Source organism: Sorex araneus, chromosome 5, assembly GCF_027595985.1.
Source record: "Sorex araneus isolate mSorAra2 chromosome 5, mSorAra2.pri, whole genome shotgun sequence".
Taxonomy (NCBI): domain Eukaryota; kingdom Metazoa; phylum Chordata; class Mammalia; order Eulipotyphla; family Soricidae; genus Sorex; species Sorex araneus.
Genome location: NC_073306.1, coordinates 50,172,739 through 50,196,054, shown reverse-complemented (window position 1 = coordinate 50,196,054; position 23,316 = coordinate 50,172,739). Strand labels below are relative to the sequence as shown.

Below are 23,316 nucleotides of genomic sequence, written 5' to 3'. Positions count from 1 at the left end.
ACCATCCGGCTTCTGATCCAGTAGTCCTGAAGAGTCACAGTCTGAGGTAAGGACGCCACATGGAGGAGTAGAAGGCAGGTGAGATGAAGCGCCTCGAATGCAGGCCTGAGCGGGGGAAACAGGTTTGTTCCATCCACAGAGAGAACTCCCGGCCCATGCTGACCCTCTCCCTCCAAGTCTCTCTCTCAGGAAAACCTGTCACCTTGCAGGGAGGCAGCAGCCTGGAGCATGGGCCTCCTGACTCCCAGCCCAGAGCTCCCTCCTCACCAACTTCCTCCTGTCGCGGCCTCCCTTCCAGGCTGCCGTGTTTGCTTAGAACCTGAGCCCAGGGCAGAGAGCACAGAAATATTTATTTATGTCACCGCCAACCCTCCCTCCTGGAGGCCCCCACAGGGCTCCTCACAGAGAAGTTCAGTTATATAACTCAGGAGTTGCCACAGCAGGAGAGAGAAGGAAATAAATGATCATTATTCTTTTTTCCTCAGTCACAGACACATTTTAAAGTTACAACTTTTGGGGGCTGGAGCAATAGCACAGCAGGTAAGGCATTTGCCTTGCATGCGGCCGACTGGGGTTCAATTCCCAGCATCCCCTATGGTCCCCCGAGCACCACCAGGACTAATTCCTGAGTGCAGAGCCAGGAGTAACCTCTGTGCATCGCCGGGTGTGACCCAAAAAGAAAAAAAAATAAAAATAAAGTTAGAACTTTTGACATTACCCGCTCTTTTCCCTCTTCTATTGGCCTGGGACTCCAGAGGACTCTGGTGGTTCCAGACCAGTTGTTGATTACAACTGGTAATTGATTACATTTGATTACAAGGCTGTAATTGTTGATTACAGCCTTGATTCTGATGAGAATCACCTTCTGATGAGAATGAGACTTCGGAGGGAGCGCCCCAGAGGTGGGAGTGGCGTTGGAAGTGGGGAGTTGCAATAGATGAAAGGGTTGCTTGAGACCAGACACTGTGCTTTAGCCAAACTGCAACACAGTCCCCGCTGCCTGGCTCTTCACATGCCTCAATTTCAAACAGTGCCTGGAACCTATAACCCAGGGTTCCTTGAGAAAGAAAGTGTTGGGGCTGGGTAGCACAGGTAAGGCATTTGCCTTGTATGCTCCCAAACTCGGTTTGAGACCAGATATTCCATAGAGTTCCCTGAACACTGCCAGGAGTGATCCCTGAGCATAGAGCCAGGAGCTACCCTGAACACCACCAGGTGTGGCAAGAAAGAAAGAAAGAAAGAAAGAAAGAAAGAAAGAAAGAAAGAAAGAAAGAAAGAAAGAAAGAAAGAAAGAAAGAAAGAAAGAAAGAAAGAAAGAAAGAAAGAAAGAAAGAAAGAAAGAAAGAAAGAAAGAAAGAAAGAAAGAAAGAAAGAAAGAAGAAGAGAAGGAAGGAAGAAGATGGAAGAAGGAAGGAAGGAAGGAAGGAAGGAAGGAAGGAAGGAAGGAAGGAAGGAAGGAAGGAAGGAAGGAAGGAAGGAAGGAAGGAAGGAAGGAAGGAAGGAAAAGAAAGAGAGAAAGAAAGAAAGAAAGAAAGAAAGAAAGAAAGAAGGAAGGAAGGAAGGAAGGAAGGAAGGAAGGAAGGAAGGAAGGAAGGAAGGAAGGAAGGAAGGAAGGAAGGAAGGAAAAGAAAGAGAGAGAGAGAAAAAGAAAGGAAGGAAGGAAGGAAGAAAGAAAGAAAGAAAGAAAGAAAGAAAGAAAGAAAGAAAGAAAGAAAGAAAGAAAGAAAGAAAGAAAGAAAGAAAGAAAGAAAGAAAGAAAGAAAGAAAGAGAAAGAAAAGAAAGAGTGTGGGCCTCTCCTTGCCTTGGCAGTTTCTGCACGGCCTCATCCCCACATGTGCCTGAATTCTGTCCATGCTCAGTGTCACTGCTGGGCCTCACTGCCTGTCCGCTTCTGAATCTTATATGTCCCTTCTTAAATGTGCTCATCCTGGCTCCCTGCACTCCAGTCTTCACACCAACCATTCCCCTTACTAAAATATCCCTCCTCTCTTCTCCGCCTTACCAAATTCCAATAAAATACAATTATGACAATAATTATTCATCATCATCATCATCCCGTTGATCGTTGATTTTCTCAAACCGTCTCAGTAACATCTCCATTTGTCCTAGCCCTGAGATTTTAGCAGCCTCTCTTTACTTGTCCTTCCCAACAGTGCTGCATTGGAGACTCTTTCAGGGTCAGGGTAATAAGATCCATCATTGTTACCGGTTTTGGTGTATGAATACACCATGGGGAGTTTGCCAGGCTCTCCCATGCGGGCAGGAAACTCTTGGTAGCTTGCCAGGTTCTCCAAGAGAGAGAACTAGGCTATTAGATGTTGCGCAGCCACAAAGCAATCATGCTTCCGGGAGCTTGCTTTTAGTGTCTGGATGTTGGCCATTGATGGGATTACACAGCACCGGGGTGGGGGGGGGCAGTTTCTGGGTGTGACTGCCTAGATACTGGAAAGTGGGGGATCTGGGTGGAAGAGGCCCAGTCCCGATCTGAGCAGCCTTGAAGATCTCAGCCCCAGGTTCCACACACCTGGGTTCCTCTGCTGGTTCCTTCATGCATGAGGCTCATCCGAACATGTGGAGAGGGTCCTTGAGCATGGCTGTGGCTGGGTTCTGGAGGTCTTCGGCTGTGGGGACTCTGCTCAGGGCAAGGAGGAAACTCCGAGGGGCCCCCGGTGAAGACAGCCAGGCGTGGGGGCAAGAGACAATAATTGTTATGCAAAAAAATTATAATATTTGTTGAGTAGAAGCAGTGAGGTGGAGTGGCCAAAAGCATGAACTCTCTAGAGCCCAAGAGATAGATAAAAGGGCTGAGTACCAGGTTTGCATTCAGAAGGCCCAGATTAAGTCCTCAGCACCACATGGTCTCCCAAGCACCAAGCAAGAGCAAAGAGTAGCCCTTGACCACTCCAGGTTTGGGCCAAAGTCTCCTTGTCCTTCCCGTCCCCGCCTCACCAAAATCATGAATTAATTGTTCTAGTAGTTCAGAATCCCTGCCTGCGTATAGTAAGATTGGGAAGACATAGGAGTTGGAAGGAATAGGCCTCATAGGATAGATCTTACATTTTATTTACTTACTTGCTTATTGACTTATTTACAGTGTCAGGGATTAATCCCAGGTCCATACACGTACAAAACAGGCATTGTGTCACCTACTGGCTCCCAAGGTTTTTGGTTTGTTTTTGTTCTATGGAGGACCCAGGTCTCATGCATACAAGGAAGGCACTTTACCACAGACTCACATCCCTGCCTCCTCCCCAAGAATTTTAGAAAACTGAGACATTTTACATACGTTTGAAATGTTTGACAGTTAGTATTTTGATGTATAAACAAAGTCCACCAGGCAGGTGGGGTTCAGAAGGCTTCCTAGAATAGAAGTGAAAAACACTCAGCCTGCATCTGTATAGACCCTTAAAGTCATGTGCTCTGGGCCTGAGGCGGGATAGGACTAACATGTAGGGACTGACATGTATGCTTCTCATGGCTGCCTGCAGCTCCTCTGCCTCTATTATATGGTTCAAGAATGATAGTGTAACTCTTCAAATGGCCCTTGGCAAAAATAAAGATTCCCCAACCCTAGAGATCTAGTGAGACAGCGATGACAGAAGCTAGCCATGTCTGGGCTCTGTGCAGACTCAAGCCTTTGGTATTGCTAAGACCTTATTATGTGAGGTCAGTTGCTGGGTCCAAATCATTACCTTTTTGTCTCCAGTATGTCACACTATGTGTACTAACACAGACTATAGAATAAATGAGTATTTTATGGATGAATAAATGCATTAACAAATGAACAAATGCATGAACAAATTGACACAGAAGAGGACATTCTATAAGTTGAGTGACACATAAACTTGTTAACTTTCTAGGTGCCATATTACAAAGTAAAAAGAAGGCCAGATGGATAGTAGTACAGCAGATACTATGGCATGCCCTGCACACAGTCAACCTGGGATTGATCCACAGCACCACATAGAGTCCTTTGAGCACTGTCAGGAGTAAGCCCTGAGCACAGTTGGGTGGGACCCCTCAAAATTAAAAAAAAAAAAAGTAAAAAAAAAGGTAAAAAACAGTAAAAAAAAAAGTAAAAAGAAACAGGTCAAATACATTTTAATATTTTATTTATACCAATATATTTCAAATATTATCCAGGACTAATGTGATCTTTTCCACTCTACTTTAAATTCGGTTTGGATATCCCACAGCTATTTCACACTCACAACTTCTCTCCACTCACAGCAGACACGTTTCCAGGCTCAATAGTGCTGCTCTGTGGTGGTTAGGAGAGTGGCCCCCTGCCCAGGCTGAGGGGAGCATCTTCTGCGGTTTGTGGGTAAACAGTGGTGCTGGAGAGGTGGGAGAGAAAATGCAGAACCCATTAGCATGTTAAGCACTGCCTGGCCTGCTGCATTCACATGCCTGCCCTTGGAAGGGCAGAGTTGCCCCCACCCCCAGTAGTGCCCACCCCCAGAGCTACACATACCTCCTGTACCCCACATACCCCATATGGGCTCAATTCCACTTTCTGGCTCCTTTTCTAGTTCCTAGATATGCAACCCTTTCTCACCCTTCAAAGTTTCTTCCAACCCTTCAATTATTCCCTCCACCCTTCTGGGCAACTTGGGGGAAGCAGACAGCTCTGCCCTGGTCACTCTATGACTCTGGGCTAATGAATAAACCCCTCTAAGCCATTTCCTTGGGGGCTGTGATGATCATTGAATGGCACTGAATGTGAAGCCCCGCCCACAGTGCTCAGCACAGGGATTCCCAAAGGTTTGATACAGTTCTGCCTGAGTGGCAGATGCCTGTCTCTCTCCACTGGGAGGAGTGGGGGGATGGGAAAGGGGGAAGATCTTGAGAGCCAGGCCCTGAGCACTGCTCCTAGGCACCACAGGTCACGGGCTTGCACTGCACGGAAACTAAGAGGTTTGGCACCAACAAGTTCTGCCCCGTGTTAAGAGGACAGGGTCTGCGGTGGTACGGCACGTACCTTGCCTGTGTGAGGCCCTGGGCTCAGTCCCCAGAATTTGGACTCAGCTCTGTGGGTTGAGAGGCGTCTGGTTCTTGGGACTCTGAGCCACAGGACATTCTTCACAGATGACCCTGGGACTCAGCAGACTTTGGAGGTCTCACCCAGGACACGTCTCACCTCACAACAAAGAGGGGAGCATGAGGAGAAGAGAGAGGCCAGGCCAGGGCGAGATGAAGGTTTGCGTGAAACCGTGGGTCCCCCAGACAAATGCCCCTCTGTATCTGGGGGCCTCTGGTGCCTGGCTCTGGGCCAGCTCTCACCGCGGGTGCTTGAAGGGCTGGGATTGTTCCCCCACAGTCCTCGCCTGCCAGGTCCAGTTCAGGCAGGAAAGGGGAGCGGGAAGGGGAGCGGGAAGGGGAGCGGCGGCATTCCCTCTGGAATGGGGGGCTAAGGGACCACATCCTGAACCAAACTGGCAGGCTGGTGGAATCACAAGATGGAGGAACGTGACAGGCCGTCACTGGGTTGTAGCGTGCCCCTTCGGCAGGAGAGCAAACTGGAGTCTAGACAGAATCCCCTGACTTGCCCAAGGTGGCACAGCAAGTAAGCGACAGCGGTAAGACGAGAGCCAAGCATTCAGCTTCCAGCCCTGGTTCTTACCCCTGCCCCCCATGTCTGCTGAGAGTTCAGAGGGGACCCTATTAAGTAGATGGGATAGAACTCCACAGAGCAGGACACTGAGACTCAGAAAAATGCCAGGTGTTACAACGGCAGAGCACAACAACTTGCCTTGCACATGTGAGGCCCTGGGTTCAAGTCCCAACACTGAAAAACAACAACAACAACAACTACTACTACTACTACTACTACTACTACTACTACTACTACTACTACTACTACTACTACTACTACTATAGGGCAGTAGGTTTCCTAGAATTCCATATTAAAGCACCACTATTCCAGACAGAGTTCATATTAACCCATAACTACCCATGACGTTAGTCGAGCCCTTGGAAAAGGCAGAAGGTGAAGCAAAGAAGCAACCTTTGAAGGTCAGCACTTAGGGATGTGCTCCAATGATGGAACTTTGTGACAGGGCACTGACCTTGCTTCCTAAATTTTAATGAGCTGCCTAAGAGTCCCAGAGTCGGGACTCCGGGTTCCAGGGAGATTGGGTTCTACCTTGCAGGTCTACTTTCTGTCGGGCTTTTGTCCCCATAAGTTGTCTCACTCAGGTCTGCAAAATTCAATTACGACTGCATATTTTCTCTCTTCTTTTAAAAAAATTTTGGATCGGGGCTGGAGCGATAGCACAGCGGGTAGGGCGTTTGCCTTGCACGCAGTCGACCCGGGTTCTAATCCCAGCATCCCATATGGTCCCCTGAGCACCGCCAGGGGTAATTCCTGAGTGCAGAGCCAGGAGTAACCCCTGTGCATCGCCGGGTGTGACCCAAAAAACAAAAAAAACAAACAAACAAATAAATAAATAAAAAAATAAAAAAAATTTGGATCACACCTAGTGGTGCTCAGGGAACTCTGTGGTGCCTGGGATTAAACTTGGGCTTCCATTAGGCAAAGCTTCTCTCCAGTCCTGAAATGTTCTTACTTTTAATACATGGCTTTTAGAAGTACCATAGAGGGGCTGAAGCAAGAGTGCAGTGAATAGGGCATTTGCCTTGCACGCGGCCCACCTGGGTTCGATCCCTGGCATCATAATCCTCCAAGCACAGCTAAGAGTGGGATTCCTGAGCACAGAGCCTGGAGTGACCCCTGAACATTGCCGGGTGTGACCCCCCAAAAAAGTAGCATAGAAACATGAGAGATGTCTGTGCTTTTTAGAAACAAGTACATTAGCGAATGGCTAGAAGCTAAGGGAGGCAAGGCATGGGCCAAATGGTGGTACATATCACTCACCCCAGTTTCCTTTATACTTGGTTTGATTCATGCTATTGTTATTATTGATCTTGTTTTCAATATACCAGAAACAAGATCTTGAAATTGTAACAAATAAATTACCAATGCAGTTCTCCCCCGGCACCTCTCTGGCCCTCAGTTTCCCCTCCTTTTAAGGAATTTTGGACCACACTCAACAGTATTCAGGGGTCTTCTCAGTGGTGCTCAGGAAACTACATGGTGCCAAGGATTGGCCCACAGCTGTAGTAAAGCACAGGTCTTTGAGTCATCTCTCTGCAGTTCCAATCCTCCTAGATTCCTCCCACCTTTTTTTGTTCATTTATTTCTTTGGAAGCTATACCACATGGTGCTCCGTGGTTACTCCCAGTTTTGTGCTTAGAGGTTACTTCCACCGATGCTGAGACCATAATACAGTACCAGGGATCACACTCAGGCTCCAACACGTAAAGCAGATGCTCCGGTCCTTTGCAACCTCCCTGGGCCCAGTTCCCCCACTTCTATGAAGAAGGCAATGGGCTTACTAGTTCTCAGACAGCCCCACAGAATCCTGTGAACATACTGAGTTGTCACACACAGGACGTGGGGAAAGCTGAAAGAAAAATAGTGTGTGTAGGGTGCATGGTGGAGGATCTTTAAGGCTTTCAGGAAAGACCTTAATTATCTTCTATAAATTTATCTCCCAAATTTGCCAACAAAACAGGTAGATCTTTCACTCTGAACAAGTTCACTAGCAAATGGGTTGGTTTGGTTTCTTCCAAGCTGACAGAACCCCTGAATCTCCTTTTATGCCCTACTTAGGCAGTTCTGCCCCCCACCTCACCCCCTACCCCAAGGCTGCTACAGGACTCAAACCTGCACACCCACTGGCCCCTGAGACCCAGAACCTCTAGGGATCTGTTTACTCCCTCAGTATCCACCAGCTGTTTGGCCAGAAAAGGTACACGTGGTGGCGTGTACTTTTGAGAAGCCTCGAATGCCCCCAAATGTCGTTAATCCACCCATACACTCTGTGTTTAGTTTGGCTTTCTCTGCACCTCTAGCCTGGAAATTATTTTCCCCTCAGAATTTTGGAAAGTCGTCTCCGAGCTTCTGGTGCTGCTGCTGTCAGGGCCAGTGCCGTTCTCATTTCATCTGATTGTTGGTCCTTTGTATTTGGCTTTTAAAAATGAATCTGTAGGGCCTGGAGCAATAGCACAGCGGGTAGGGTGTTTGCCTTGCACGTGGCCGATCCGGGTTCGATTCCCAGCATCCCATATGGTCTCCCGAGCACCGCCAGGAGTAATTCCTGAGTGTATTAGCCAGGAGTAAGCCCTGTTGAATGCCGGGTGTGACCCCCCAAAAAAAGAAAAAAAATCTGTGGGGGCTGGTGTGACATTTCAGCGGATAAGTTGCTTGCCTTGCATGCGGGAGACCTGAGTTTGAACCCCGGCATCTCATTTGGTGCCCTGAGCACTTCCAGGAGTGATTCCTGAGTGCAGAGCCAGGAGTCACCCCACAGCACCACCAAGTGTGCCCCCCCCCAAAAAAAAACAACAAATATCCCTCAGGGAAGTTTCTTTTGGTTTATTCTCATCTCAACTGCCTTCCAGGAAGCGTTACTGACTTCCAGCCTGAGTGGAACATGCTGAATTCCTTCTTCTAACAATTCCAGGGACAGGATCTGCAAGAAATGAGCTTTTAGAAGACACTGTATTGCACGGGCAATAGAACCACAAGCTGAAAAGACCCTTAGAAATCATCTTCAGATGGGGCTATTTTACAGATGAGAAAACCAAGATCCAAGAAGGAGAGAAGATTTTCCAAAGTCACATAGCAAGTGAGTAGCAAGGGGCACCGAGGCTTCCTGATTCCCACCCCAATTTTGAATCTGTGGCTTGCTCTTCCCCACCCCCCAGCTGTCCCTATGTCCCACCAGTCCCATCAGGAGTTTTGCTTCCTGGGGGAGGTCTCACTGTTTGCTTTGTCTCTGACCTCAGTAGAGATGGAGCAAAGAGAGAATCTTCTGGAAATTTCCTCATCGGATTTTTTGGGCAATCAGCTTCATGGTCTGATTCCCTGTTCATGTCTAATGAAGATGGGAGCATAAGCTCCCGTGAGAGAACAGGCAGGGGTGGAAGGGAAAGGAGGGCAGGAGAGATAATACAGTGGGTAGGACACTCACCTTACACATGGTAGCCCCACATTTGATCCCAGGCATCCCATATGGTCCCTCAAGCCCACTTGGAGTGATCCCTGAGTACAGAGCCAGGAGTAAGCCCTAAGCACCACCCAAAGCATGGCCCAAAGAACAACCAAAAGAAAAAAAGTGGAGGGGAGAAGGAAAAGGGCCTGGAACTGGTACTTCTGATCACCCATTACTCCACCAGGCACTAGGCTGAGTAATTCTGATATTTCATTTCTGCTCCTGATACAGGAAGTGGCATCCCCTTGTGTTGACACAAATAAAAACACTGAGGCCTAGAGAGGGAGTTTCTCTTTTAGAGCTGGTCAGTGGTAAGGGCAAGAGTAAAACCTAGGTTTCCTTGGCACCAAAGTCTTTGTTGGGCCATAAGCCTCTAGACAATGTCACAACACCATCCAGTGTTCTCAGGAGCCACCAAGTTCAATCAAAAGATCAATGCAACATCCTATACTTAGCTTTAAAAATACTGTCCTACAGAAGTGTAATAAAAACATAGACTTTGGACAGCCGCTCTTTGTAACACAGTGGCCATTCACAAGTGGACTGCCAGTGCCCTTTCTATCCGTAGCATTTGTTGTGGATTTGGGGATTTTACTGACCCTAAACAAGAATAAGAATAAGTCAGAAAGGGGCCGGAGCGATAGCACAGCGGGTAGAGCGTTTGCCTTGCACGCGGCCGACCCGGGTTCGATCCCCGGCATCCCATATGGTCCCCCAAGCACCGCCAGGAGTAATTCCTGAGTGCAAAGCCAGGAGTAACCGCTGAGCATCGCTGGGTGTGACCCAAAAAGCAAAAAAAAAACAAAAAACACAAGAATAAGTCAGAGAGACCGAGAGACAGTACAGTGGGTAGGACGTTTACCTATGCACAGCTGACCCTGGGACCCTATATGGCTCGTCAAAGCCTGCCAGAAGTGATCCTTGAGCACAGAGCCAGGAGCAATCCCTGAGCAGAGCTAGGCATAGTCCCCAAAAATAAAAATGAATAAGTCTGAGGGGCCAGAAATAGGACAGGGGCTAAGGCACTTGCCTGCATGCAGGCAACTTTGGTTCTTTTCCTGGTGTTGTGCGTGGTTCCTCAGCACCATCAGGAGTCACTCCTGAGCACAGGCCAGGAGTCGTCCCTGAGCACTGCTGGATGAAGCCCAGAAACAAAACTCAAAATAGAAGTCTGGAGAAGTATGTAGTTTGAGGCTATATTAATAGGGAGAGTAGGGGGCTGTGGCTGCCTCGAAAGCTAACAAGCCCTTTCTTTCTTTAACTTATTGCAGTGCAAACAGATTTTGTACACAGTCTCTGTGCTAAATATCACTGTCATTTCGTTGCTCATCGATTTGCTTGAGCGGGCACCAGTAATGTCTCCGTTGTGAGACTTGTTACTGTTTTTGGCATATCGAATACACCATGGGTAATTTGCCAGGCTCTGCTGTGCAGGTGAGATACTCTCAGTAGCTTGCTGGGCTCTCTGAGAGGGGCGGAGGAATCGAACCCGGGTCAGCCTCGTGCAAGGCAAACGCCCTACCCTCTGTGCTATCATTCCAGCCCAGTACTAAATATAGTACATGTTTTATCTCATTCAGGTCTCACAAAGAATGTGATCACTGTTTTACAGAACAAAATCTATAAAATTTTGTCAAATATTTGTTTTACAAAACAAAATCAAGAAAATTGATCAATGGAACTGAGTGATGATAGCACAGCAGGCAGGGCATTTGCCTTGCACACAGCCAACCTGGGTTCGATTCCCAGCATCCCATATGGTCCCCCAAGCACTACCAGGAGTAATTTCTGAGTGCATGAGCCAGGAATAACCCCTTTCATCGCTGGGTGTGACCCCCCCCCAAAAAAAAAGAAAAAAGAAAGAAAATTGATCAAGGTTGCACCTTGAACCAGGAAATAAAATTTAGCCTCTGGTCTGATATGAATCAAGAGAAATGTCATTCTGTTGTAGGGTCTGTAACTCAGTTGTAGAACACATGTTTCACACACACACACACACACACACACACACACACACATATATCCTTGGATTCAATTCTTGGCACCATATAGAAAGATTGCTTGAAGAAGCTGAGAATATTTATTCTGGAGAGGAAAAGCATTAGAGAACATAAAATTGCTGTTTTCAAGGCCTAAAAGCTCCTCTCCTTAGAAACAGGCCCTGTTCACAACATTTACCAATGGGCATTGGGCAAGTTCAAAGGGATGAACTACTGCCAACTGCCATCGCCATCTAGTGGTGGGAGGTAACATTGCCAGGTGGATGTCAGCTACCTTAACTTGATTCTTGGAATTTTGAGTTTAATCTGTCATATATAGAAGTGCACTTAAACCTGACAAAGTGTCCTGTTAAGAGGTGGCATATTATGCTTGTAGAACTATAATTAGGACCAGTGTGTGAAAATTACAAGGAGTAAATGTTTGGTTCCTGCATGAAGGTTAATTTTCTCTCACAAGACTGAATGGGAACAGAGAAATTCCCATCTGCAGAACAGTAATGCTGAACCCCCCTTCTCTCAGATAAAGTAGAGAATCCAATCCAGTACTTTGGTGGATGGATGACTTTCTGGGGTTACCTACTTCAAGTTACTGTTGGCCATGGGAGTTGGGATATTCTGGAATTAGTAGTATCTTTGTTGTACCCATCCATACCAAAGACAGCTAGGCTAGAGAGAGCAAGTTTCTACTAGGACAGACGAGTAGGGGGAGATATTCTGGACAGGTGGTGTCTGGCCACTTCATCTTCCAGATTCAGCTCTTACACTTTTTTTCCCCCCCAGGGGGTGGGGGTGGAGTGGGATTATAAAATGGGGAAGTTGGGCCACACCCAACTATTCTCAGAGTTTACTTCTGGCTCAGGGATCAGATCATGCCTTGCGGTGCTGAGGGGACCATTTGCAGTGCTGGGTGTCAAATTAGTATTGGCTGTGTACAAGACAAGCACCTTACTATACTGTCTCTCCAGGCTGAGTTCTTATATTTGACCAGCAGATAGTAAGGGGGGATCATGTGAGGTCATGTTCCCTTATCACTTCCCCCAAGCCCCTGACATGGGCCATTTGTGAAGCACTCAAGGGAAAACAGCTTCTGGTAGATTCTGGAAATGGGAAGATGGCTCTGCAGGAGACTGTAGGTAAAGTTCAATGAGGTCAGATCAATAAGAATCAGAGGTGGGGACGGGGGGAGCAAGAGCTTTGGCTCTCTCTGCTAAACCCCTACCTGGGTGGGTTTTCCCCTCAAAGCTCGACAATAATTTGGATCCTGGGTGCTCAGCCATTTGAACCTTGTGTTTCCACTGGGACAGTCTTGTGAGGGTTAATGAACAGTGGCTGTAGAATCAGGGTGGTCCCAGTATTGAATCCTGGCAAGCTGCCTATTTGCCTTGCGAGTTTAAGTTGATTTCTTCTCAGTATGAATGAGCCTCAGTTTCTTCATCTCTACAGTGGGGACCTTCCTTACCAGATAGGTCTGAGGATGAAATGGGACTTCCCACCTAGAGCACTGAGTACAATGCTTGGTACGTGATACATCATTATGATTTGAAGGAGAAGGATAACCTTTATCCAGTACTACCGAGGGGCTTTTCTGACCTCCACATCTCGGGAGTTGCTGGGGGTGAGGATCACGTGGAGCTGGGGGTGAAATATGAGCTCCCTGTTCCAAGTGTGTGTCCCCTTCCTTTGCACTCTCTCCCCAGCCCCACTCATGGGCAGATTTGGTGCTGAAATCCCCCAGACCTCATTTGGTTAACAAGAATGTCTAGGGCTCCACACATGAAAACACCCACATCCTTGGTCATCCATGTGCCACCCCGCTTGCCTCCCACCTTCTCTGATGCAGCAGGAACAGAGATGTAATTGAGAGCCCTTGGCCCCAGAACGAGGTGAAATATGCCCTGACATTACTCTCTCTTCTTCCAGAAAGAGAAGTGGTTGGTCTCGTGGAAAGTACGTCTGCACCCAGGACAGAGCACCCTCGAACCAGCTTGGAGGACCTTCAGAGGAGCCTGTCCTAGTGGCCTGAGACAACTGTCCTGCTGGTGAGTGTGTGTGTGTGTGTGTGTGTGTGTGTGTGTGTGTGTGTGTGTGTATGGCAGAGAGCAGGGGTGGGCAGGGGTGGGGAGAGGGGAGAAGGTATCTATCTTTATGTATCACACTGAAAAATATGGATTTTCAGTCCATATTTCTACATTGAGTCTTTTTTTGTTTTTTTCTTTTTGGGAGGGGGGCATGAAGCCAGAGGTGCTCAGGGTCTGTTCCCGCAGTGCTCAGAGGACCATAGCGTATCAGGCTTGAACCCAGGCTTCCTGCATGCAAAGCAGACATGCACACTAGTCCTTTGTGCCATCTCCCAGGCCCAGTTCATGCTTAACTTTATTTTTTTTTTTTTTTTTTTTTTTTTTTTGCTTTTTGGGTCACACCTGGCTATGCACAGGGGTTACTCCTGGCTCTACACTCAGGAATTACTCCTGGCGGTGCTCAGGGGACCATATGGGATGCTGGGAATCGAACTCGGGTCGGCCGCGTGCAAGGCAAACGCCCTACCCATTGTGCTATTGCTCCAGCCCCCGCAGTTCATGCTTAACTTTAGAGAAAACATTTTTTTTCTTGTTTTGAGCTCCCAAGTCACCTGAGTCTAACTTAGTTCAGCGAAAATTTGCCACCAGCCATTGTGATACCAAGAGATCCCATGGACAGAGCACTTAAAAGCATTTTTGTTCTTACCCTGGAACCCTTGGGTTCTTCAGAAAAAGCTGCATTCACAGATGAGCAAACCAAACTAGGAGAAATTCTGTTTCTCACTTAGGCACTTCTACTAGCAAAAGTGAAAAGGGCCAGTCAGTTGACTTGGGACAGTCGAAGGAAAGGAAAGAGAAGCAGAAACAGTTTTTACCCAGGAAACGTGGATTGTGAAATGCAGGACAAAGCAGTGGAAGCGTGCACGAGGGTCTGTGCTGAGCAGCAAGGTTCTTCAGGGACCCAGGACAGAACTTGGTCTGAGTAGGAGTCCTCCTGGAGGGACTGAGCAAGTCCCAAAGGATGACCAGTTTGAAGGGGGTGCGGGCAGTGGGATGTGGCTGGCCTGGCTTGTTTAGCACAGCTGGGAGACAGGAAGCCCAGCCAGAAAGAAAATGATGCTTTCTGGGGTCAAAGAAATAACTCAAGGGCTCAAGAGAATATAGTAGGTAAGACCTTGGCTTGCTGACACAGATTCAGTCCCTGATACCCCTTATGGTCCATTGAGCGTCCCTAGGAGTGATCCCTGAGCCAAGAGTAAAGCCTGAGCACAGCCTGCTGTGGCCCCCAAGCAAAGAAATAATAATAAATAAACAACTCAGCAGGGCAGCACCAGCCTTGTATGTGCAAGGCCCTGATTTCATCCCCCACCCCAACCTGGAGTGGTCCAGGTGGCCCCCAAGCACGACCTGGCCTGAGCACCCACTTGTCAGGACCTCATTGCTACATGTGGCCCTTATTTACAAAAATTTGGGGCTTCCTTGGGCCAGTGTGGGGTGGTCAGGCAGAACCACATGGGTTCTAGGAGGTCTCAAGGAGCTGGTGCTCAGAATGGGAATTAGTTACACCATGGGCCCAAGGAGGGCAGGGGGAAATGAAGGCTGAGCTCCACCTATGGGTGCCAAGGACTCTGCTCGAGGGTCGTCCTGAGGGGGAGACCCACATATGTGGTGGGGGGAGGGCACTAGGGAGCAGCCCCAGGACCAGAGTGCCCAGCTGCAGAGACAGTTGTCCCCCATGGATGAGTAGAATCCCTGCTTCCATCCCAAAATGGGAGAGTTAAGGGCTGCAGCCCAGGGTCCAGGAGGACTGGGGGAGAGGAGAGGACTCTGTTGTTACAGCGGTTGAGTGAGCTGCGCCAGAAGCCCGGGTGGAAACAGGCTCCAAAGCACTTTCTCTGCCAGACCCAGGGTGTGGGCACTGGGGAGAGCTTTGTTGGAGCCCAGGAATGGAATGCCGTGGTTGAGTGTGGCGTGCTCTCTTGCTCTCTCCCTCACTCGCTCTGTCTCTCTCTTAAAGGGTTTGTCTTCTATTTCACTTGGGTTTTCCCAATACATGGAAAAGATGTTTCATTTATATTTGTTGAATAAATACATAGAATCACTTTATATGCAATATCTATGGGCATATAGTATTGTATGGATCTATACAGATGAAGTACATATGTTTAAACTCTGATGAAAGAATATGCTTTAAGAGAGAACAATTAAACAACAGGTCATGGTGGTAGCTTAGTGGTTGGCTACATGCAGCACAAGGATGAATCCAAATAAAGAAACAAAAGTAAATGAACCTGATTTTTAAAAAATCTCACCCCCCCCAAATAAAAATTTAAAAACTTTTGAAAAGTTAAAAAAAAAGAAACCCTCTCCACAAATAAAATTAAAAGGAATAAGAGGTTTAAAAAGAGAGTGTACATTAATAGCCAAAAGGCAATTTTTTGGGGTCTAGACAGAGTACAGTGGGTAAGGCGCTTACCTTGTACACTGCTGACCTGGATTCAATTCTGAGCATCATGTATGGTTTCCAGAGCCTTCCAGGAGTAACACTGAGGGCACAGCCAGGAGTAGAGCCTGAGCACCACTGGGTGTGGCCCAAAACACCCCCCAAAAAATACATATATGGATATATATATGCTCTCTCTTTCTTCTCCAGAAGATATAATAACCATAGTAAGGCCTAATTTCTTCTCTGGACAGTTCTCTGTGTGCTTGAACCCAAGCTCCACATCCTACTTCCTAGCTGTGTGGCTTTGGTCCATTTACTCAACCTCAATGGGCCCTAGTTTGTTCAGAAGCAAAATATAGCAAATAAGAAGATAAATGATGTGTGTATGAAGCCACCTGTGACAGAGCATAATGCCTGGCTGCTACTCAACATATATGTCTCTCCCTGTTTAGGACTGCGAGCCACCCACCTTCTCACTCCTCTCACCCAGGAGGTGCCCATCCCCTCTCAGTGTATGTCTCCCACAAAACCCTCTTCCCCACCACAGAATAATACTTGCTCAGTTGTTCACTGCCTACGTATATTTTGTCTCATATTTCTTTTGAAAATGGGAATGATTTTTCCCAACCATTATTGGGGCTGGTGAAAGAGCAAGAGATAAACAACCTGGTTACACTCTGCTGGTTTGTTTTGTTTTGGTTTGTTTGTTTTTGAGCCACACCTGGCAATATACTCCCGAATTAACTCCTGGCAGTACTTGGGGGACCATCTGGGATGCTGAGGATTGAATTGGCGTGCAAGGCAAGTGCTCTATCCACCGCACTTATCACTCTGGCCCCCGGTTAAATTCTGCTGGGTGACCTTGAAATTCCACATGGCTTTGGGGGCTGCAGTTTCATCAACAAAAACACCCAGCCCCTCACTGTTTCTAGAAATCAAGGTAGATATTCTCTGTGAAGACTGGAGAGAGAGCTCGATGGGCTAAGGGCATATGTTATATGTAGGAGACCCGGTTAGATCCCTGGCACTGCAAATGGACCCCCAAGCACTGCTTGGAGCGATTCCCCAAGCACAGAGTGCAGAGTAGCCCTTGAACAGTACTGGCTATGGTCCACACCCATCCCCCACCCCCACCAAAAATGTTAAAAGGAATTTAATAAATATGGTTACGGTTTTTAATTTTATTATTAAGGTTTAGGCAGTATGTTTACAATGGTATGAACAGTTATGATCTTTACGTACACTGTGTCCATGCCTCACTGCCATCAGAGTGTCCAGGACACTCCACCAATGTCCTAATGCCACTCCCAGGCCACCCCGACATTCCCCTCCTTCCCTCCTTCACTGTTTGGTGATCCCAGTTTTGTGACTTAAGGCAAAGGATGTGTCCTCACTCAATACTGTCCCTTCCCTTGTTTTGTTTCTCTGTGTATCACAGATCAGTGAGATTATCCAGTATTTGTCCTTCTCCCTCTCACTCAGTTCACTTAACAGGACTTCCTCCAGTTCCATCCACATTGCAGTGAACTGTGAGATTTCATCATTTCTCACCATTTGTTCATGGTTGGACACATATAAAATGAGTCTTAATAATCTTTGATTATCCAGATGAAAACCAAAAAAGATCTTATTCAGGAACCCTAAGACTCACTCTGGTTTTAAACAAAATGTTGTCTTTGTTCTCACTAGGGTCAAGATGACCACAGCCACCCCTGTGGGGAATGCTCCCGTCTCACTGAATGTCACCAACAGGGAAGAAGACTTTCTATACAAGAGTAAGGTCATCCTGACTTGGTGGTGTGGGAGGGGCCGGGCATGATGGGACAAGTATCATAGTCAGTTCTTGCTGTAGAGGTCAAGAGCCAGGGGGCTGGAGTACAGCAGGTAGGGTATTTGCCTTGCATGTGACCAACCCAGGTTCAATCCCTAGCATTCCTTATGGTACCCTGAACGCCGCCAGGAGTAAATCCTGAGCACAGAGCCAGGAGTAACCCCTGAGCATTGCCAGGTGTGGTCCCAAAACAAACAAACAAAAAAGTGACTTGAAAAAAAAAAAAAGTGACTTGAATAAATAAAGGAAAATCTGGGGGCTCATTGTAATCAGTCTGAGACTTTGTATATATCCAATACACTCAACCCATCTCCCCAGATTAAATATAGGGGTTTTTATATAAAGTAAATCTTTCATTTACTTAAAATAAATGAAAAAGAGACAACTCAGGAGGCTGAAAGATACCCTGAGGATGAGGGCATGCAGTGCAAGCAGGAGACCCAGGTTTGATCCCTTCAAACCTCTTGATCCCCCAAGGGCCACCATAAGCAAATCCAGAATACAGAGTCAGAAATAGCCCCTGAGCACCACCAACTATAGCCATCTCCCCAAAAAAAGTTTTTTAAAAAAGTAAATTTTTCATAAAAGGATTACATACATTTAAGAAAAACTGCACAACAAGTGTACAACTGGATGAATTTTCACAAAATGGCCTGTCTATATCAACAGCCCCAGAACAAAAGCTAGATCATGGTCCATCTCCTGGTCCTCTTGCAATTACTGCCCCCCACACACCCAAGGGAAGCCACCATTCCCACTTCTTCTTTTTTTTTTTTTTGCTTTTTGGGTCACACCTGGCAATACTCAGGGGTTCCTCCTGGCTCTGCACTCAGGAGTTACTCCTGGCGGTGCTTGGGAGATTATATGGGATTCCGGGGATCGAACCCAGGTCAGCCGCATGCAAGGCAAATGCCTTACCCGCCATACTATCTCTCCAGCCCTACCGTTCCCACTTCTGCTACCCTATATTAGGTTGTTCATAATCAGAATAATACTATTTCTCCTCTTTTATATGTGGTTTATTTTGTTCAATATTAGATGTGTGTACATATTTTAAGGGTTGAGACATATGCATATATATGTATATGTGGATGTGTACATAAAATCTTTTGTATATTTAAATTACAATATAAAGGGTTAGGGAGGTAGCTCAGAAATCTGGAGCACCTGCTTTGCAGTGGGAGGCCCAGCTTCAAACATCAGCCCCTTGGTCCCTTGAGCACTACCAGGGGTGGCCCAAAAAATTAATAAATAAGAAGAAAGAGTGTTTTGCTTGCCAATTTCACACACACAAAAAAAAGAGATTTGAAGTTGTGTTAGAATTGAGAGGAACAGGACTTGACCTACAGCAGAATTTGGTCAATGATATGCTACAGATATAACCTCCAAGCCCAATTGTGAGTACAGGTGCATGTACTAGTACTAGGACTATTCTGTCCTGGGAAAATGGCAGCATTGAGTGTCCCAGGACAAGGCATTCTCCCTGGTCTCCTTGACCCAGAGAGGATGCCAGTTGCCCATGGCCAGGATCCAGCTCTGTCTCAGAACACTTCTCTGTTTCACTTGGCATGTTTGCCATCTCTTCTTCCCTCCTTGTAGGTTCTGGAGCCATTGTTGCTGCCGTTGTGGTTGTTGTTATCATCATCTTCGCTGTGGTTCTAATCCTACTGAAGATATACAACAGGTACAGGAGGCTCTGGCTGGGGCTGTGGCATTGTATGGTTCTTTCCATGATGTCAGACTTACCAAGTTTACAAAATACTATGCATACCGTGATCAGACACCTGGGGTACACACACAGAGAAGTGTGAGCCCAGTCCTTCTGCATGCAAAGCAAGCATTCTGGCTCTCTGAGCATTCTCCCAGTTGTGTTATATTTCTGTTATATTTTAGTTTAACTTTAACATAGCCCTTGATCTGGCACTGTACTCATTCGTCAATAGGAAAAAGATTTAAAAGCAAAAGTAAATATCTAGTAAGTTAAACAATAAGTTGAAGGGCTAGGGTAGCTGACTGCAAAATTCTATTGGCAATTAATGTGAGGGACCAGACTGAGAGTATAGCGGGTAGGGCACTTGCATTGCAAACAGCTGACCTGGGTTCGATCCCTGGCATACCATCTGGTTCCCTGCGCACCACCAGGAATGATCCCTGAGTGCAAGAGTCACCCCTGAGCCCTGCCCGGTGTGGCCCCAAAACAAAACAAAAATAAATGAATAAATAAATCTAAACAAGGTGATAGAACATGATCCCCTGCTGTCTCTTCACGACCTCTGTAGACAGGATCCCTTCTCAGCCTAGAGAAAGACCCAACCACATCTGCATAATCTTGTTCCAGGAAAATGAGGACAAGGAGGGAGTTGGAGCCCAAGGGCCCCAAGCCAGCCCCAGCTTCTCCCCCGGGCCCAAACAGCAACAGCAGTCAGCACCCAGCCACTGTGACCTTCAGCCCTGTGGACATCCACGTGGAGACGCAGACTCGATGACCCAGCCTGGTTCTCTCTCCACCACTGTCTGAAGAAACTCTGCAGGCAAGACCATGAAGCACTTTCTCATCCGGCAGCTTCACTAAGTGCTTTCCGGTCGGGTGGACAGGGACCTCTCTTATGCCATCCCTGATGCTTCCAGCACCTGCACCTCTGTCCTGCCCTGCTCCACTCCCACTGTGTCCTTATCCCTGAAGTTACCTTGCCTCAAAGCCTTGGAATGCTCCTTTGTCATCTGATGAAGTAGAGCCGTGTAGGGAATACTCTGATGGGAGTGTGGCTCTCCCTCCCACCCCTCCAAACAACTTAAGGGTGCCTTTGGGGTGCTGGTGGAACCAGGGCCCTGTACACAGCTTGGCAAAACAAAATCCTCACTTCCAAAACCAGGAACAGAGGAACTAACTTGAACTAACCAGAATGACAGCTGGTTTATTTGTGATTTGTTCTACTACTAGATGGCTGCTCACTGGCTCATAATGACCAATAAATGCAGGGTTTTTTTCCCCTCTTCAAAAACAGAGGAAATACGGAATTCTCAAAAGGCTCCTATTCATTAGTCAAAGGTTAGGAGGGTCAGTGAGATAGTACAGTGGGTATGATGCTTGCCTTGCATATAGCCAACCCCAGTTTGATCCCTGGTACCCCATACGGTCCTCGAGTCCCCCAGGAATGATCCCTGAATAAAGAGCCAGGAAAGTGTCTCCAGGTATAACCCCAAACCAAAATAAGTTAGGAGGCAAAGGGAGACTTCAAACAATGATGGCTTCCGAGACAAAAGTTTGTTGCCATGTCCATAGGCCTGGAACCCACCTGAAGGCCGGTCAGGACCTCTCCTCCCGACTCTGTCCCCCTGGCGCTGGAGTAACTCTCCCTCGGTCTCACTGGCTGCCCTCAGAATGGCTTTTGAACAGTCTTCACTTTCCCATTACTGCTTTATCTCCAAGGGCCAGTGTTTGGATATCAATCGATTGCAACGCTCTGTTCCTGGTCCCCTTGAAGAGATTGGGACAGGTTCCAAGAAGCATGTTCACAGACTGCTCTCCATAGGGAGCAGACCTGAGAGGGGAAAGCTGGTAGGAATTAAGAAGACTTGCCTTACAGGCCCGAGTGTGTGACCTCCGACATGTGACTCATCCTCTCTATATTTAGCTCCTAACAGTGACATGCTAACAAATGCCTCCTCAGGTTTCCAGGAACCAAGGGCTCAGGAGAGTGTCAGGGAGCACCGGCTGGTGCCTGAGAGCGAGCCAGCATTACTATGGCGGTATTTTCTCCACTGCAAGATGTGTATTTCCTCATATTTTAATGATTCCAATAACAGAATGTGCCTTAAACTTGGTGAATCCATTCGTATTACCCCTGTTGGGGGCGGGAGGAAGCTAATTTTTAATCAATTGTGCCTCTTACAATGGAAAGAAACTTGGAAACATGATGATGAATTCTTATTCTATGATAAAAGTGACACAGTGTGGGGCTGGAGTGATAGCACAGCGGGTAGGGCGTTTGCTTTGCACGAGGCCGACCGGGTTGGGTTCGAATCCCAGCATCCCATATGGTCCCCTGAGCACCGACAGGGGTGATTCCTGAGTGCATGAGCCAGGAGTGACCCCTGTACATCGCCGGGTGTGACCCAAAAAGCAAAAAAAAAAAAAAAAAGTGACACAGTGTGACTCTTAGCCTCAAAGTCTGGGAGACTGTCTTCCTTGAGGTCAGAGATTCATTTTGAGGGGAATTGAGAGTCAGGGAAATAAGAACTGACCCCTCTTCGCCCACCTCGTGCCATCCTCCTATAAATCTGCTCACTTGATTACAGCTGGAAAAATACAGGCAGTTTCCTCCCCACACATATTTTCTCCCTACTGTATTTTCTTATTTGTTTATTTGTGGTTTACTTCTTGAGAGGGTGAGAGTGCAAAATAAAAAACACTCCTGGCTCTGCACTCAAGGATCAACCTGGTGGTTCTGGGGGACCATATGGGATGCCGGGGACCAACCCCAGTCAGCCATGTGCAAGGCAAGTACTACTCACTGTACTATCTCTCCAGCCCCGCTACTGTAATTTAAGTAACCACCAAGTCCATATATTTCACAAAGTACTTTTAACCTGAGTCTTTACATAGGATATTTTCTCCATAACCCTGGGAAGGTTTTTTTTTCCCCCCATTTGTAGAAGGGAATTTTGATCTGAGAAAAAGTCTTTGTCCAAGGTCACACAGTTAATAAGGTATAAAGATGAAAGTCAACCCCAGGTCTCTTGGACTCAGAAATGTATCTTTTTAGGAACGGAGAAAGAGAGCTAAAAGGGCTGAGTGCATGCTTTGCCTGTGGAAAGTCTAGGTTCATCCCTTTAAATATCAATCCCCCTGAGTTCTGAGCCAGGAGTAGCCCCGACCACTACTAGGAGTGGCCACGAAACAAAGCAAATTCATAAAATAAAGCACTTTTTTTTTGCTTTATCACATTCTTTTCTACTATTCATGGTAGAAAACCCATGGTTCAAAGAATGTGGATTCTTTTTCGGGGTGAACAAGAGGAAGGCCAGGTTTTGTTGGTTTTTTTTTTTTTTTTTTTTGCCTTTTGGGTGGAAGTCTAGGTTTTAACTTCCAAACCAGACTAGAGGACAGGCACTTGGGTAACCTCCTTTGACTCCCATGATTGTACGCACAGAAGCCCTTTCAAGGCCTCTCCCAGCCCTGACGAGTCCTGCTTCATTCACCCTGTGGTTTAGGGCTACAGAAGAAGGGGTGGGCTGCCATCTGACCAGGGCAAAGCCATTCTTTTTTTTTTTTTTTTTTAAGTTCTATTGAAACTTAGAAGGATGTGAGGGGAAAGGGAGAAGTACATGTTCAAGAGAGAACACAGGCTTCTCTAGAGTAGAAATAGGCAAAGAAACAGAGACAAGCAATGTCTCTGTTCAAGGGACATTGAACAGAGACATTGCTCTGTTCAATGTTCAAGGGAGAACATGGGCTTGAAGAACAAGCCTGACCTGGGCTAAGTCATTCTTTAAAAACTCAAGTTCTAGGGGTCAAAGCAATAGTATAATGAGTAGGGCGCTTGCTTTGTGCATGGCTAACCTGAGTTCAATGCCCCAGCACCCCATATGGCTCCCTAAGCACTGCCAGCAGCAATTCCTGAGTGCAGGGTCAGGAGTTATCCCTGAGCATCGCCAGCTGTGGCCCAGAAACAAAAGCAAAAATGAAACAAGAAAAAAACACCTCAAGTTTCAAATAGATAGGCTTCCTGAGTATATCTGAGCAACCAAATATTTTTTTCTGGAAAGTTCCATCCCTTTCTTCTTCTCACACTGGAATCTTGCTAGAATTATGAGGGGAGAAAATATACTCTCATATATATATTTTTTCTAAATAAAAACTTAGAGGAAAGAAGATGAGGTCAAGAGGAAGGCAGAGGTGAATGGAAGCATTCAGTGTTTTGTTTAAATGAATGAGGATAGGGGCTGGAGCGATAGCAC

The 23,316-nt window shown here is 46.9% G+C and overlaps 1 protein-coding gene across 1 annotated transcript in view; it reads left to right on the top strand.

Moving 5' to 3' along the window:
* NCMAP (non-compact myelin associated protein) overlaps positions 1–21,337 on the top strand; it is a 32,675-nt gene extending 11,338 nt beyond the window's left edge. Inside the window, exons 2-6 of the mRNA XM_004603698.2 lie at positions 8,530–8,694; positions 12,981–13,099; positions 17,214–17,299; positions 18,955–19,039; positions 19,694–21,337. Of these exons, the coding sequence (XP_004603755.2) occupies positions 17,221–17,299; positions 18,955–19,039; positions 19,694–19,841 (312 nt within the window). The 5' untranslated portion in view covers positions 8,530–8,694; positions 12,981–13,099; positions 17,214–17,220 and the 3' untranslated portion in view covers positions 19,842–21,337. The remainder of the gene's footprint in view (positions 1–8,529; positions 8,695–12,980; positions 13,100–17,213; positions 17,300–18,954; positions 19,040–19,693) is intronic.
* Positions 21,338–23,316: the final 1,979 nt, after the last annotated feature.